The sequence below is a fragment of the Euprymna scolopes genome, chromosome 30 (assembly GCF_053919585.1).
Source record: "Euprymna scolopes isolate OS-2025 chromosome 30, ASM5391958v1, whole genome shotgun sequence".
NCBI lineage: Eukaryota > Metazoa > Mollusca > Cephalopoda > Sepiida > Sepiolidae > Euprymna > Euprymna scolopes.
In genome coordinates, this window is record NC_136511.1 from 56,671,001 (window position 1) to 56,689,881 (window position 18,881).

The 18,881-nt window shown below is 32.7% G+C and overlaps 1 protein-coding gene across 3 annotated transcripts in view; it reads left to right on the plus strand.

The window, feature by feature from the left end:
* The window catches only part of LOC145254815 (potassium channel subfamily T member 2-like), a 534,670-nt gene that overhangs the window by 263,179 nt on the left and 252,610 nt on the right, over positions 1-18,881 (plus strand). For all 3 annotated transcript variants that reach the window (XM_080113638.1, XM_080113639.1, XM_080113636.1), the window contains one exon: positions 13,649-13,696. In XM_080113638.1, the coding sequence (XP_079969764.1) occupies positions 13,649-13,696 (48 nt within the window). The remainder of the gene's footprint in view (positions 1-13,648; positions 13,697-18,881) is intronic.

Here is an 18,881-nt window from a genome sequence, read left to right on the forward strand (position 1 = left end):
TAGAGTGGTCGGTGTTCTGTAGTAGCGTATCTGGATATTTACCATTATTTGTAGAAAGAATCAATAATTTCGGAAAATTCTTTAATTGATATTCTTGCGCGTATATATTGGGGTGGGTGGGGGTGTGGGGTTTAATTTGCGCCGGAAGTTATATTTGTTTATAGCACCCACCCAGCCACCGGTTACACGCGCCAAGGAACATTTGCCAACAACGGAAATAATGTAAGTGTATCATTGACATTTTTTATCATTCTGATTCCGACTTATCCCCCCCCCCCCCAAAAAAAAGTAATTTGTCCGCCACTCCGCCACTGAAGAAAAAGAATTGTTTTGAAAAAAATTAAAAAAAATGTCTTTCCGAGATTATTAATGCTATTCCAACTTAACCCCCCTCCAAAAAAAAACAAATAAAACTGATTTGTCCGCCACAAAAAAGGGTCTTTCCGACATCCCCCTCCCCCGCAAAGTTGTTTTGTTTTTCATCTACTTTGAAATTTTCCGCCAAACATTACTATTGCTCTGTGAAAAGGCCGTCAGGTACGCGAGTGCGCGCGCGATTCCGCCATTGAAAAAGCTCGCTTATGTTTCCGCGCGCTCGCGCGTACTTCCAACATTCCGGGGTTCATACCATGCAAACGGTAAATTTCCGACGGAAACGATTTTCATATTCTTTTTCAGCACACTGGAATCTACAAAAAAAACATTTTCTTCTATACGAACGTGAGACGGGCCTTAAAGTAAAATAATACTGCTTAAGCAGTGGTAGGCAACTCATCTAGTGATGATATCACAATAAAAACACACTTTGATATCCCCAGCAAAGCATCAAGTCTTCAGCTACTGACAAGATTATGAACCATTTAGCCACCGTCACCCTCTCCCCCCTCCCCCACATACACTAATATCATGAAAAAAGGTACGAACCCACTATTTCTACTCAGCAGACGGTAAAATAGTAACTTTCATTGACTTAATCATATACTGCTAATTTATACCCGGCCGTGTATGGTGCCGGTACAATAAGTGGGTATGTCGATTTCCATCATTATCTACATTTTACTGCTTTATAGCTAGTCTAGCACGAAACAAAAATATTTGTGAAATTCGTGAAAAAAATGGTGTTTATATTTGCACGAGAGAATAAGTAATTACGATGACTGTATTTATATGTTGTTTTATTGAGTAAAAACATTAGAAATTAAAAAAAAAATGTTTAATTCTTTTTAAGGCGATGGAAATGCAATTTTGATTGAAAACATCGTTTAATATGAGGCAATGATAAATTTATGAAATGGCAATGTTAAATAATTCAATAATTATCAACTAAATATTTATTTACCAACGTACTCTATCGAATTAGGATGATATTATATAGTGTCATCATCATCATCATCATCATCATTATTATTATTATTATTATTATTATTATTATTATTGCGTAATGGGAACATATTAAAGGTATTTGCAGCTTCTCTTTCAATTTTCGGATTTTAATCATGTCAAATCACACTTTATTTCCTTTTGAAGGATTGATTGTTGCTGTTTCTTCTGATGAGTTAAGGGCATAATAGATTCACTGATTGATATAATAATTAAGTGATTGATTTTGGGTCACGAAACAGATACTGTCAAGAATTGTATAAGTCAACTCAATTAAAGGAATAAATTATAAGGTGGTCAACATCATGAACTTTTGGAATATAGTTTTTTGTCATTCATTATATATATATTTATATATATATACGTATTATATATACATACATATATATATATATATATATATATATATATATATTCATTTTTTAGGAATATCTGCTTTTCAAAGAGAAATCTTCACTCAATTCGGAGAGCGTTTTCAGACGGGAGTCAGAATTGGGGGAATTAGGAATTGTATTTTGTAGCAGTTTTGCAGAAACATTTATTATTTTAATTTTCTTTTTTTGCAAATTTTTATAGATGTTTATTACTTGTTTCTTACTAAAAATTATTGCTATATTATATTATTATTATTATTATTATATTCGCAGAGGAAGAGGGCTTTGTCCGGGCGTAAAATACGCTTAAATATGATATTTTAATTTGTCCCGATTTCTTATATATTGTTATAGAGTGGTAATTTCAAAAGTGGAAAAAAAGCACTTGGGTGCCATCAGCTAGAATCGAAACTGTAGCATTTAGAACTGGTGACGTTACCACTGCACCAACGTGACACACATATGAACTGATTAAAAATTAAAAATAAACCAAGATGAATGTACAAAATGTTCACCGATTTTTTCAATTTTAACCCATTTTGACCCATTAAAAACAATTTTAACCAGTTAAAGACCCCCCCCCCCCAAAAAAAAAACGGTCCGTAAAAATTCCAATCATTTGAGGCCCCTAGCGCCGCTCTGCGACTTTTAGTTTTGGAAGAGATAGAGTTTGAAAATATGGAGACAGACGGACATAAACTCGTTTATATATTAGATTAATTAATATAATATAATATATTAAAATTATGTTTATAAGCAAAAATAATTCGCTTTGAACTAATATTGAATACTATTTCCAAAAAATATCACTTCCTTTACAAAAATATTGCTTTTTAGCAAATGTTTTTTTTCTCCGTGATAGAAGCGTTGATTAAATTGAAATACATAAGTTTTAAAAAGCCAATACAGCACAGATTTTAAATAAACAAATATTTATTTTAAATAAACAAATATTTATTTTAAATAAACAAATATTTATTTAAAATAAACAAATATTTATTTAAAATCTGTGCTGTATTGACTTTCTAAAACTTCTATGAGATTTTTATTTCATTTCTTTAATTAAAAGTTAAGATGTTTGAAAAGGCATCTATTATATAAAGAGTAATTGTCTGTGTGTTTGTATGCTTGTATGTCCAACTAAAACTTCAAAAATACACAATAAACCTCTACAAAGTATGTTTTTTAATTGACGTAACCCTGGAAAAATAATATCTAAAATATTTAAAAAAAAAAAAAAAAAAAGGCTTATTCTTCGGGGGATAAAATTGCTATTTGTATCATTTAATGTTATCAAGAACTGAACACGATTTTTAATGTTATCATATATTAATAAAGCCCAAGAAATTAGTGAACATATTTTTCAAATTGAAAGATGCCAATTCCGGATTTAATCTATCGTTTCTTAACTGTTGTCATTTCTCTACAAAAAAAGGAGGCGAGAAAGTTAGTTATAGTAGTGCTCTGAAGGCCTCCTAAATTATATTTTTCTCACTCCTGGCATAAAGAATAAAAATTTCTCTTCTAAGAGGTGGTGAAAAACTTAACACTATTAACATCTATTTAGTTTGTTATGGCTCCCGGATAACGGCGGGTAGCCTTGCTAGTTATAAATAAATGAAAATAAATGTTTTAAACTGTTATTCTTACATTGCTATGCCTCACATGTGGAAGTAAATGGTAACATCTCAAAACACTGAACACATTGAACAAGAACTTAAGTCAGTTTTGAGAATGCGTACGTTTACCTAGCAACGTCAGGATGAGCCAATATTTTTATCTGAGCCTTAATTCTCCACATTGTATGAAGTATTCCAGAAGTTATGCCATTTAAAATGTTGATAACTGGAAAACTATTTATTTAATCAGGCTAATATGGTGATAAACTACTGTTATCAAAGAGTACTAAATCCACGCATCAGATTTGAAAAAATTCCGAAGATGAGACTGTGTAAATTTCGACGATGACTGAAATTTCAAACGTTAAGGTCAATTTATATAAGATGTGGAATTTCATTTGCTACAATTACGGGTCAAGTAACAAGTCTTCGTAATGAGCAGAACTGCAGCTATTTTCAAAAATGTAACTTCCATATTTTTCATGACCTTAATCATCACCTTTGACCTAGATCTCTAAAAAATTAAACCACTTCTGCTTTAGACAATGATCAATATTTTGATCAAGTTTGATGACGATTGGTCAAGCGATGTGGGTGTTAGGTTGTACACAAACAAACTTGACCGAAAACATAATCTCTTTGACAGAAGTAACTAGTCTTTTTCTTTTGGCCATCATTTTTTTGATAACAGTATATTAGAAACCCCCAACCGATTGTGAAGAATGGAGTACAAAATCGGTGACGTCAGACTTGTGTTAACTATACGTAGTTTTTAATAAGTACGGAATAGCAGAAGAAAGCGGTTTCATGATTTTTTAAAAACCTTTGTTTATCTTTTTCAAACTGCAATTAATAATTAATCTTTGTTATAAGTTTTTTAGGTTTGAAGATTTATACAGTTTAATGATTAATAATATTATAAATATTTGTATATTAAATGTGAAATATTAACATTCGAACAGTAGTCATTGAAAAAAAGGAACCAAAATGAAAATAGGCTAAAATCATTTTTATTTTTCATCAAATAAATCGTAAATGTTAATAATAAAATAGTACTTACGTACTTATGTTACCGTGCTATTTTTTTAATCGTATTTACAAGTTAAATTTGAGTTTTACGATGTTATTTCATCACCTTGTTAGGTGAAAGTACAAAATAGTTGCAAAACTCCCTCCCCTCCCCATGTTAAGAATGGCTTTCTAAATAATAACGTTATCATTTTAGCTTTTTTTATATAACAGTATATACAGTATAATCGACAGTAAATGATTATATAGTGTTATCATCATCATCATATGAATCCGAAGATTCTATTGTTGGTATTGGTTTCCCCGATATTTTTCTAGTCAGAATTCTTTTTTTAGAAAGATATCGGGGATTACAGGAGGGACCACGTAAAAGTTGCCAACATCCAAAGTGAAAGTGGTTTTGAGGAACGAACTGGATTCGAACTTGGGACACCCAGTCTGTGTCTTTATCACTAGACTACCGTCACCTCGCGTTATTGTAGTAATACACAGTAGGCATTATTCTAATATATAATATCAATTTCCAAATAAATGCAATATTAAAGTATATGATGCAATCCTGTTGTACATCAGGTGTGATACGACAGCATATCTTCTGAAGTGTCCATGTGTTGTTGTTGTTGCCTGTTTTTATAAGATCTCGTTTTATCCAGTTTCTAAGGACACAACTCAACCAATAAATAATGAGAATAGCTCTACGTTAACAAAGGACAAAAAGAAAAGGAAAGAAACAATAACGCTTCATCTGATCGATGCTGTATATTAAGGATTCCCTATAGAGTCGTTCTATGTTGCGTAGCAATAACCCTTATTGCGGGCATGTACAAATATTTATGACTTCTCTAACATTGATAAGTGACAGATACTGTAGATTCCAAAATATGTTAGATTCCTCCTTTGATGTCTATCCTTGACGAATTCTATATTGCTGTCCATCGTCATAAACAAAGGCGAAGATGTTTGGTTGATCGTTTTTCCATATGGCTGTTGTTGCAATATTTTTGCTATAATACCAATATGGTTACAAAAAATTGGAAGGTTCTATTTATAGGCAGGAATGATAAGAACTGACCAATCAAATTAAATCATGCTCTGCTACCAACCAATCAGATTAAATCATGCTCTGCTACCAACCAATAAGATTAAATCATGCTCTGCTACCAACCAATCAGGAACCAGAATCACTCCATAAAATTTACTGAATCTCTTAAGGATTCATGCACATAACTTTACGTTTTCACATGGAAAGAAACTCTGCTCTTAGTTCCAAGATGTCTTCGGATTGGCTACTTACCGGAAACTCTATTCTTCTTTATCTGCCATCGTTTACAGTTCAAAGCTTCTCTGGATTGATACTGCCATTTTGTTTGACACAACATTTTTCTTCAATTAAAATGGCTAACAACTAAAAAATAAGGCATAAACTGAATATGATACCTAATGATGGGACGACTCCAATATTTTTTTCCGATTCAGATACAATTACCGATTCTGATTTTAATTTTTTTTAAATCTCTAAATACTGAATTGTTCTATTTTTTCTTTTTTTTTTTACGATAAAATACATGTAACATGTGCATAAACATGTAACGAGGAATGTAACTACAAGTTTTTTTAAACTTAGACCAGGCCATTATTCATTTTCCTAATTGATATGTTCTGCTAAAGGGATATATTAGTTTAAAGTACCTGAGTGGTCCAATAATAATCCGGTATGTTACCTTACTGAACGAGTCTTTGTGGTCGGAGCTGGTATATCCTTAGAGTAAGGTTTCCGGTGTATCTTTCGACTTCTCTGTAAGCTGGTCTACCAGTATGCATTTATGGCATAACTAGTCAAGAATATTCTTGTCAGGAAGAACCCGGATGTACTCATGTTCGTAACACCAATAACATAACTCTACTTCCTTAAATATGAATTGCTTTTAGTTGGTTCACGCCATAAGAGGGAGAAAGGTGGACTCCATCATTTTCCCCTTACATAACATTCTATTTTCGCGACTGGCTTTTAATATCTCAAATGGTTAAGTATTCTTTCTATTCATACCGCGTACAGGGCTTCAGGCGATACCAGGGCTAGCCTGTCAATCATAGATTATTATCCATTGCACTTAAAGATTTCTCCCATAATCTAATCCAAAACTTCTATGATCATGTCTTGGATGATGATCTTTGGGAATCTCCCAAGGACTCCATAGAAGCGTGCAACGTCATCATTCTGCACATACTTTACATAGATGCTTATATGCATTTAAAATTCTGTTAATTTATTGTGTTTTTCAATCTTCCCCAAACAATGTTATATTTATAAGAAGTTTTAAAATCAAATAGTTTATTTAAATATCAAATTATCAAGCTGAGGAAAAATACTTATCTTTATCTTGAGAAGTAAGTAAACAAAATTCGTTTTATTTATTTTCTCAGCTTTTTATGTACAGTAGAACCCTGGGATACAGGGACACCAGGATACGTTTTTATTTTTCAGGTTAAGATGTGGAAAAACGATGTTTTCTGGCCCCTGGTAAGGGTATTTGCCCCGCCTTACGGTGTTATTTGTGATGTTATTTGATTATATACATGTGTATTATATACTGTATTGTATTTTGTTACTGAATTTTTGATGCCGTATCCCGGGGTTCTACTGTACCAAAAGCATTTTGTGTTAAGTTTTCAATAATTACGGAAGATCAAAAGCGAAATAAAATACGTGTCTTGCTCATTACAATTTTTTAAAAGCCACTTTTTTGTCTGGTTCAAAAACTGTACCAGAACCCAAATGAACAATGGATGTAATGTTTTATTATTATTATTATTATTATTATTATTATTATTATTATTATTATTATTATTTTGTTTTGTTAGACGTTGCTATTTATACAAATACTAACCTGGGTTCCCGGCGTTGCCAGGGTGTAGATGTGTATTGAGTAAAAAAAAAAAAAGAAAAATGTGGTAGAAGGCAGGCTCGAACCCATGCCACAAAGGAAGAAAAGAACGTAAAAAAAATCCTGACGTCTGTCGCCAAACCGGAAGTGGCGAAGGTTTAAATTAAGGCTACTAAATCGAAAAGAGGGGAATAACTTTTAAAAATATCGGCGAACAAAACGACCCCTCCTCGTAGAAAAGTGCCCAGTTGTGGGTGAAAGAATTAATGTTTTTAGCCAATTTTTCGGTATTTGTCGTCCGAAGGGTCGAGCTTCAAAACGATACCAATCTCGTGAAAATCCGTTGCCTCTGTCTAAAATTTTAGGCATACATACATACATACATACATACATACATACATAAATACATACATACATTAAAACAGACAGGTGAGATTTATATTATAGACTAGCCTGAGTGCCTGGCGTTGCCCGGGTGTTTGAAGGTGTATGTTGAGCAAAAAAAAAAAAAAAGTCGTAGTAAGCAGACAGTCTTGAGCTCGTACCGCGAAGGAGGGAAAGAACGTCAGAAAAAGAAAACGTGACGTTTTTGCTGTTGCGCCCAAGCCGGAAGTGAGGAATGTTTAAATTAAGGCTTGTCAATCAAAAAGAGGGGATGACTTTTGGAAATATTTGCGAAAAAAGCGATTTCTCCCATTAGAAAAGTGCCCAGTTGAGGATGAAGCAATTAATGTTTTTAGCCAATTTTTGGATATTTGTCGTCCGAAGCGTCGGGCTTCAAAACAATACAGATCCCAATCTGTCGCCTTTGTCAAAAGTTTTAAGCAGATATACATACATACATACATACATACATACATACATACATTTTAAACAGACAGATGAGATTTATATTATAGATTATTTTTATTAAAATATAGATTTAAATCTACAATCGCCAAAAACTTTTACAGGCGCCGAAAGGTGGGATAAAAATTCAAAAGAAATTTTTGAATGAATAAACATTTAATTTTAAAAAAAAAATTAATAAAAATAATCTATTTTTGTTAAACAAGTACCTTTTCTGTTTAATGTAACGAATATATTGAAAACCAATGATAGAGTGCTCCTTTTCAGGGAGCTGAATTTTACTTACGAGGTGCCTTCGATATAGTTCTAGACATTTTTGTACAGGCATCTTGAAAATTCAGTATGTTATTGCCATACATCTTATGAGATGACTGACTAATTTTTATGATATCAGGTTCAAATGAACAGCTACAGCAGGAATTTCAAAAATGCAATCTGGGTGTGAGGACACTCTAGAAGAACGATATGCAATACAATTCTGTTTTAAACTTGCAAAAATGTCACGGGCATGTATGGAATACTCCAGACAGCTTTTGGTCCATCTTGCATGAATCGAGCATCAGTGTTTGAGTGACATAAGAGATTAAAGGAAAACAGGTAGTCTGTGAGGGTTGATGAGAGGTGTGGGAGGAGAAAGAAAATCAGAACACCAAAGTTAATTTGCCAAATAAAGAATATCATGAATAAGAACCGTTGTGTCTATAGAGACACTAAGTGTGCAGTCTGATGTCAGTGTTTGAGATGTACACACCATTATTCGTGAGGAACTGAAGATGCAGAAGATTTGCATGAATGCGCCAATCCATAACTCCATCCTTGTCACACGAGATGGTTACAAGACGCTTCCTCATCCTCCCTATAGTCGAGAACTTGCCCTCTGTGTCTTTTATTTATTCTCTAAGCTCAAGTAAAAACCTTACAGGTTTTCGTTATGACACAATTAAGGAGATGAAAGAGGCTGTGACAAGGGTCACCGTCACGCTCATACAGGAAGACTTCCATGGGGTCTTTGAGAAGTTGTTGGAATGATACAAGTGCATTGCAGTCGGAGGAGATTACTTCGAAGGGGACTATAGTTTCATGTGTGTCCTATCAATAAAAGTGCCCATAAGAAAAAAATGTCTGGAAACTTATTGAAAGCATCTCGCACATTAAAACCGACTTTGTGTTTAATTCTGCTCTCGTGGGGAGGCAAGTAAATCGGAACAAACCTCATCTGAGAAATCTCGTTAAGATTATGAAAAGTTCTCAGTAATGAGGTAGACGTGGTTGTACAAAAGAATATGGGAAATAGATAATGAAAAGAATGATATTTTTTTTTACATAGGTGTCACCACTTATCAAGGCCGAGAGGCCACTCAAGGATAAGGGTCAAAGAGTGTACAGTAGTCAAAAGGACAATATAGTAATCAATAGTAATGGAAGTTCGGTAAATTTGTTAACTTAAGTGTAACGGCTCATCAGAAACTTGTTCACATTGGACTTGAAGACAACCATATTATAGACGGCTGGAAAGCAGGAAAACGGAAGACAATTCCACAGGCGTACAGTTCTAAGAAAGAAGCTTTGATCATGGAATCTATGTTTAGGTTTAGGCACAGATAAAGAGTGGAGAAAATTATTGATAATGTTTTCAGCTAGTCTAGTGTTTCTTGTGAAAGTTTGGCAACGGGGGACCATAGATTGAAGCTCAGTCGAACACTTTCCATGAAAATAACGATAAAGCAGAGACAAACTCGCAACATCTCTTCTGTGAGATAGAGGTTGCAGTGAAGAGAAAAGGACATCTCCCATGAGGCCACGAAGTCTATTTTGAACCCTATCAAGGCAGGACAAGTCCTGATATTAAAGAATATAAGAAAAAAAAAGTAATAATCATGCCTGAAACTTGAATTTTGTAAAAGTTGTAAACGTGAAGATAATAGAAATGAGACATTAACAACAGTCTGAAACAGTCTTCTTTTTTTATACGATCCTTTTTTTTTTCAATAAAAAATAAAATTGTTTTGATTCATCTTTCAGCAGTAGCTTAAATGATTACGTACCAATCTTTATACAAAGAGAAATCCGGTATTATCTATATGAATAAAAACAACACATGCGCTAATGTGTCAGTTCACAAAAGATTCTGAAAAAAGAAATCTTGAACAACAGTAATTATGATGGATATTGGCAATCACCACTATCGAGACAATCCAAATATATCATTTTTATTGTTATAAAATTTTACCTAAAAAGATAATTTAGCCCTTTATAGGCACAAAATCTGCCGTCATGATTCGTCTAGGTTTGGGAATTTATATCTAAACGAACAATTTTGCAAGTTTAGTTTTACTATATATATATATATATATATATATATATATATATATATATATATATATATATTTTTAATAGATTTTAAGGTTAAAAAGCTTCTAAGACCATATATATATATATATATATATATATATATATATATATATATATATATGTTGAATGAATTCAATTATTTACGAAAGATAAATATATATTGTCATCCACATACAGTGCTGTTTCGCTGTTTTATAGCTCATCAATGCAGCTAGACAGGCAACTACCTCAAGCCAGGATTGAAACCCGACTGCCTGTACGACAGTTAAGGCTCCTAACCACTACGCTATCGGCAGCTGCTGATCGAGTCGTAAGTTTAAAAATGTTTTGACATTGTCCGAACTACCTGAGCTGGATTTGTTTACACAAAGAGCATCGCTTATACGCTAATGGTAATTCGTGTATCACTTCTCAATATGCTCATCTCAAGATGAGGAGCATTATATATATATATATATATATATATATATATATATATATATATATATATATATATATATATATATATATATATATATATATATATATATATATATATATATATATATATATATATATATATATATATATATATATATATATATATATATATATATATATATATATATATATACACACACACACAGTATAATCAAGTTAACACACCGGTTCTCGCCAGATCACTGAAGTTAAGCAACGTTGAGCCTGGCTAGTACAATATGGGTGACCATTTGGACATTCTAGGCGCTGTACGTGCTCTCCGCTCATCTCGGCATTGTTTCCAGTCATCTGTACCTCAACTTGCTACTGGTATGTATCAATGTCGACTCAGGAGAGATGTGGTTGAAGATTGCGCAACTTTTGCCACACAAATTTCACGCACATGCACCTTACAGTGGGTATCCATAGTCTGTCAAGACTGGAGGAAGCCACACACACACACATATATATATATATATATATATGTGTGTGTGTGTGTGTGTGTGTGTGTGTGTGTGTGGCTTCCTCCAGTTTTGGCATATATATATATATATATATATATATATATATATATATATATATATATATATATATATATATATATATTACAATAGAAAAATGCAAGCATAAAAAGTAATATGGTTAAGCTTCAGCATGGAAAAGAAAAGGATAAGATATTCTAGTAAAAAATATAATAAATTTATGACTTAGAATATTGCAGCATCAAGAATTGATTGTATAATGTTAAATTTAAGTTTTAAAAAGAAAGCCCAAACAAGTAAAACTCATAGTCTTGTGTTATTCATGGTCACTGGGGACTAAATTTGTACATTCTGTGGAGTTGAATGTAATAGTCAAAGAAGCAAGTGCCCACGCGTGTGTGCCTTGTGTGACTGTACGACTCACCTTAAGATGGGATTTGAGAGAGAGAGAGAGAGAGACAGACAGACAGACAGACAGACAGACAGACAGACAGATTAAAGATGGCGGCCGTGGCTTTATAAGGTGGGGTCTCGTGGAATCACACGAAATCACACTGCCTATCGCACACATATGTAAATGAAATGCAGTCATTTTTTTTTAAATAAAAAGCCTGTTGGCGGAGGTGAAGGGGAGAGATGCGTGCTGGAAGTTGAGAGAGAAAATTGTGAGAAGGAGGAGGAAATACAGTGACGGATTCTATCTGTAAATTTTTGTTTTTTGTTGTTTCCTCCCCCCAAAAACAAATTACCAGTCCATTTAACTGGACATTCTCAAAAGAAAATTACTTTCTTTTAATTTTATTGGTAATTGTTGGTAAAATAGCACTGAAATAGATTAAACAATAAACTGTCGAGGATTTTTTCATTTTTTTTGTTATACACTTTTGTATATTTCCTGTTTTCTTATTCATACTCTCAAGCAATACCAACTAACTCTGCTAATATACATCTCTATAAACTTAGGTGTATGTATTTATATATTTGCATGTACAGGATTAGCTCGTAAAATAATTAACCAATCATTATCAATTGTGGAACATAGCTGCTAAATGTGAAAGGTCCAGATGTTGGTATCCAAGGAGAATGAAAATGAAAAGAGAATGCTCTTTGTGAAAATTCAGGTCCTTTTGTGATTTTTTTTATAATGTATAATAAACATCAATTAATAATTCCCAAAATATCAGATTTTTGAAGAATTTTAAAGTTTTTAGAGATATAAAACTTGCACGGACTCACATTTAAAAAATTCAAATATTTCGGATTTTCATTGAATTTGCTCTATATTCATTAGACACAAATTAAGCAAGCTTCCCTGAATTTTAGCTTTTCTTAAGACCCCTTTAGCTTTAGACATTTTCTAAAATCAAAATCATCTTGATCTTGATCGAAATGGAAATGAAAAATCATCTTGATCTTGATCGAAATGGAAATGAAAAAATAAGGCCTAAAAGTCGGAATTAGAATGAGGATTCTATAAATAAGGTTTTGTATCATTATATCTTGATTTTAATCTTTATAAGGAGACTGACTACAATTTGATTGTCTTCAAGTCCAACATAAACAAGTTCTTGATGAACCATCCCCCTAAGTAATCCAATTTACAAAATGTCCACTACTTAAGTATACCCATTAAACTTTATCCTCGAGTGGCCTCTGGACCTTGATAAGTGGTGACTCCTTTGTAAAAAACAGGGGGGGGGCATAAAACTGGTGCAAAACTGTTCTGTCCAAGGAATTTATTTTACCCGTCCTGGGACGGGTATTCTTCTACTTCATTTATAAACCTAAATGTAGATTGCATGAACAAAGTTTCTTTCTTAGAACTGCACGCCTGTGGAACTGTCTTCCGTTTTCCTGCTTTCCAGCTGACTACGATATGGTTGTCTTCAAGTCCAACGTAAACAAGTTCTTTGATGAGCCGTTCCACTTAAGTTAACAAATTTACCGAATTTCCATTTATACTATTTATACTATTACTATATTGTCCAATTGACTACTGTACACTCTTTAACCCTTATCCTCGAGTGGCCTCTGGGCCTTGATAAGTGGTGATGCCTATGTAAAAAAAAAGCCGACTGTTTTTACTGCTTTTATCTGTTAATGCACATCCACGCTATATGTATAGTCTATAATTGCAATGTTTTATGAAAGTCAATAAATCCTTTGATTTGTATTGAGATTTTTTCAAAAAACATTTTTGTTTTTCTTTTTCGTTTCAGCATTTGCCTCAATGAAAACAAATTAAATGAATCATCAAGTATAAACTGGTAAGTTAATGATTTACTTATCTTTTAATTCATAAAAAAAATCAATAAATAACTTAAAGAAAAAGAAAATGTAATTTTAATTGGTCATGAAATTTCCACGTGTTACACACTAGGGACCCTTTTTCAATGACGATGAGGTCAACTAGTATAAAGTTTCATTGTGTGTCATGATAATTTAAATCTGCAAAACAGAATCATTCTCAAGTTTGTTTGTTTGTTTGTTTGTTTTTTTACAAGTGAGTTACCACTTTATCAAGGTCCGAAGGCCACTCGAGGATAGGGGTTAACGAATGTAAGGTGGTGGTATAGTAATCGTTAATGATGTAAGCTGGGTAAGATTTGATTATTCAAAGGGGACGGTTCAACAAGAACTTGTTTACATTGGACTTGAAGGCTATGATAGTCGAAACAGATGAATAGAAGCGGTATGAATTAATGCTATCCAAAACTAAAACCTTCAAGAAATACAGCGAACTTCTCCTTATCTCCTTTTTGCATGAAAAGAAGCTTGATTTTTATAGCACTTACTAGACAAAACAGATGAAGAGAAGCGGTATATGTTAGTGACAGCGTCTAGTAAGGGCAATAAAAGTATGTATAAATAGCATTTATGATAACGAAAACATTACACATACTATTTAAAATTAATATCATTGTAAAATAGTCTAAGAATTTGACACTCTTAAAGAAACTTTGCCATCATTTATTTAAAAATACTAGATAACTATAAAACGTTCTGTCCGTTTTTTAAAGGAAAAAAGAAAACACTTCACAGCATTTATTTAGTCTTCAAAGTAATCGACGTTGAACAACTCATATCAATGTATCTCCGTTTGTTCAATTTCCTTGCAGTAGAACTCGGGGGTTTTTAATGCAAAGAAGTTCATGAAGGCTTGGCACAAATCTGCTTCATTAGTGAATGATTTCCCATGAAGATAATTATCCAAGGAGTGGAAGCGGGGGTAATCGAATGGCGCAAGGTCAGGTGAATAAGGTCGATGGCACAAAATCTACCAGTCAAATTGCTGTAGGTTATCTCTGGCATGGCATTGTCGTAGAGGAAAAGAACACCTTTGCAACCAATGCTGACGCCTTCTAAATTTGATCCTCTTAAAGAAAACTCTGTCATCATTTAAGTTATATATATATATAAAACTCAATGATTTTTGTGTTTGTTTGTATGTCCCTTATAGAAAGAAAGTTAAAGAATCTGCATCAGAACTAAAAACGTATTCTCATGTAAAATTTATTGGGGAAGACAATAGAATTTTCCCTGAATATCTAAGTGCACTCCTAAGGGGGCTACGAGGGCATAACCCCTTGAAAGTTCAAATATATTCTACTTATATAAAATTTTGATATCGTATATAAAATTATCTGGAGAAAACAATGAAAGTAGTCCAAAATCTCTAAGTGCCCTCTTAAACTAAGGAAGCTAAACTTTTTTTCTAAAACTTAGAAATCTAATATACAGGGTGACCCAAAAAAACGGGCCCCAACTCCGATTAGGCTTTGTTTCTTAGTGTTGTTAAATGAAACTTTGGTCATAACTAGTTTATTATATTCAAAAGATCATATCAAAACACTAGGGGTTTTGGCCTTTTTTTCTCCGTTCTACAGCATATGTTCTAGATGGCCTCCATTTAGCTTTTGTTTTTTTTTTGTTTTTTTTTTGGGGGGGGGGTCACCCTGTATAAACGACTATATGTCTGTCTGTCTGTCTCCATATTTTCAAATTCTATCGCCCCCGAAATTAAAAGTCGCAGAGCGGTGCTAGGGGCCTCAGATGATTGGATTGTTTATGGACCATTCTTTTATTGTCTTTTAGCCGGTTCAAATAGGTTTTAAGGTGTGAAAATTGAAAATAAAATCGCTATACATTTTGTACATTAATCTTAGTTTATGTTTTATTTTTTTATTTTTAATCGGTTCATATGCGTGTCACATTGGTATAGTGGTAACGTCACTGGCTTTGGGTGCTTCAATATCGGTTTCGATTCTGGCTGATGGTATCCAAATACTTTTTTTTTTACTTTTGAAATCATGACTCTATAATAATATATACGAAATATGGACTAATTAAAATATCATATTTAAGCGTATTTTACACCCGGGCAAAGCCCCCCCCCACTTGTATATCATATTTTGATGAAATTTATATCACATGTATAAAATTCTCCGGAAAAATAATGTAGATGCTCCGGATCTTTATATTATCCTCTGTGTCGAATATCTACGTGTCCCCACCTCTAAGTGACCCTTATGGGCACAGAAACCCTTAAAACTTCAAATACATATATCCGGCGTTTCTTATATGTGCTATTTTAAAAATCGACTTAACAAATGTTTTAATCGTTAAGTTGGGAAAATATCAGATTTAAAAATAAAATTATATGAAATAAAACGATATATTTTTCCTTTTTTAATATGAGAAAATGTAAATGTAGAATTTTGATACATTTTGCATGCAGTGTCTTTCCGTTTGTCTGTCTGTTTGTCTCGCTTTCTCTCTTAACTCTTCTCTTTTTCTCTCTCTTTTTCTCCTTCTCTCTCTTTATTGTTCTCTATATACAGATAGATAGATAGATAGATAGATAGATAGATAGATAGATATAGAACACATGTCTGTCTCTAAAAACGAAGACGTGCTATGGAGCCTATCTTAAATCTAAGTGTAGAAATTTGGTATATTTTGCTTATAAAGTCTCCCCGTTTAGGATAGGGGTGGGGATTAAAGACAGAGGGGGAAGTATGATCCTATGTGGTCGCAGCGGGGGAGGTATTGGTATTATTTTAACTTGGTGGTTGTTTAATGGACTATCCCTCTTCCTTCACCCCTCCACACCTCTCTCCAAAACCTCTTCACGATATATACTACACCCCCACTTTCTTTCAAAGCTTAAACCACACCCGAATATCTTTTATAAAAACGAATGTAATATTGATTCTCGTTTCAATATCGCCTCTTTTTTGGTTTGATGAAATGGTCTGCTTGAATTAGGATTCCCCTGAAACATGTATGCACATATGTCACCAATAATGTTTGTATGATAAACAGACTATATACCAGTTCTGTTCGCCAATTGAGCATTCTTTAATAATCACGTAGATTTGATTAGATTTACATCTAGGAAGATATATATATATATATACGAGCAAACAGTTAATAAAAACATGTTAAAAACACTTTGAAATGAGTTAAAAACATATTTAATCTGAAAAGGAAACACTAGATAAGTGGATAGTCCTTAATCCGCGGAGTTTCGAAGAAATACTTTCATTCTCATCAGAGGGTAGGAATTAGCAAAATGCGGGATCGGATTTTGCATGCAAAAGTATTTGATGAAACAACAAGTAAGTCAAAGATCTTACTTGAAAACAAAAAAAGTGAAGCAGAGGGAATATGGTGAAGAAAAAGGTGATTACACATGAATGGATAGTCTGGTGGAAGATAAATAATCCAGTGATATATATATAGAACAAACAAAAGAACAAGGGAGAACAAACAAAATCAATAAATTGTACGATTGTTTCAGAAACGATGTTTTTATTGAGACAGACAATAAGTCTTGGACAATAATTTTATCATTTGATTTTATGAAACAAAGTCTCCTCATCAGCAAAAATAGTTGATGGGGGTTTAAAGACACCAAAAATAAAACTAGCAGTTTTTAAGTAAGGCAGATATATCTTTTAATGGTCCACCTTTAAAGCTCGTAAGTATCATCGTCAATGCATTCATTGGGATGTTAAATATATATATATATATATATATATATATATATATATATATATATATATATATATATATAATTATTTCCACAGCCAACCAACATATATATATAACATATATATAGCCAAAAACGTTGCACGAAATCAATTACTTAATTATTATATCGATCAGTAAATCTATTATGCCCTTAACTCATCAGAAGAAATAGCAACAATCAATCCGTCAAAAGTAAATGAAGTGTGATTTGGTATGATTAAAATCCGAAAATTGGAAGAGAAGCTGCAAATACATTTATAATTTTCCATTATGCCATATTGAATATATATATATATATATATATATATGACTACTTTATTTGATCACAGAAATTAATATGCGAAAGTATAATTTTATGCGTGAACTTTAAGTATTTACTTCAACAATGCTCAATACATAGGTAGAGCTAGGTAATAAGTTATAAGAATATATATGACAATTAAGCTACACAGATCATTCCACGTTTTATACACGCGTGGATGAAACGCGGAATATTCTGTGTGGCTTAATTGCCATATATATTTATATACATACATACATACATATATATATATATATATATATATATATATATATATATATATATATAGAGAGAGAGAGAGAGAGAGAGAGAGAGAGAGAGAGAGAGAGAGATATGAAAACACCTGTCTGTGTGTATCCCTGTCTCTATAAAAAGATCTACTAGGGAGTCTACCTTAAATATAATACATGACTGGCAAGAACCAGTGTGTCAAAGTGATTGTAGCGTATATATATATATATATATATATATATATATATATATATATATATATATATATATATACAAGGTGGCCGAAAAGTCCCAGGACACTATACATGTATTTTTAATGCCTGATCCAGAACGCTACCTGTTTCAAAAACTTTCTTCTCCCACAGATACAGATTACTTCTTGATGGCGCGGGCTTTCCAAATCTTTCTGTGAAAGCACTTCGAACATCTTCCATAGTCATGTCACTCCTGATGCGGTCGTGAACCCAAACAGCAGCAATTAAGCGCTCCTCAACAGTAAATACACTGATGTTAGTCATAACCTGAAAAAATAAATGAAATAAATTGTTTTAACAACATTAGAATATTAAAATCAATCATATTTAACAGCATTAAAATATTAAAAATAGAGTGTCCTGGGACTTTTCGGCCACCCTATATATATATATATGTGTGTGTGTGTGTGTGTTCTATTACGGGGAAAGATCCGAAAATAATATTTATGTTTTATTTACAGAAGGTTTAGATGAGATGTCATTGGTACAGTCGGTTTCAAAACTGATAATTAGGGACTTTCAGTTGAATTAAGTCGGTCAATTAACTCTTATGCATAAATCATTGTTTAACGATTAGATCACTGTGACTGACGTAAAGAACATTTAAAAATAAAATGTTTAAATTCAACG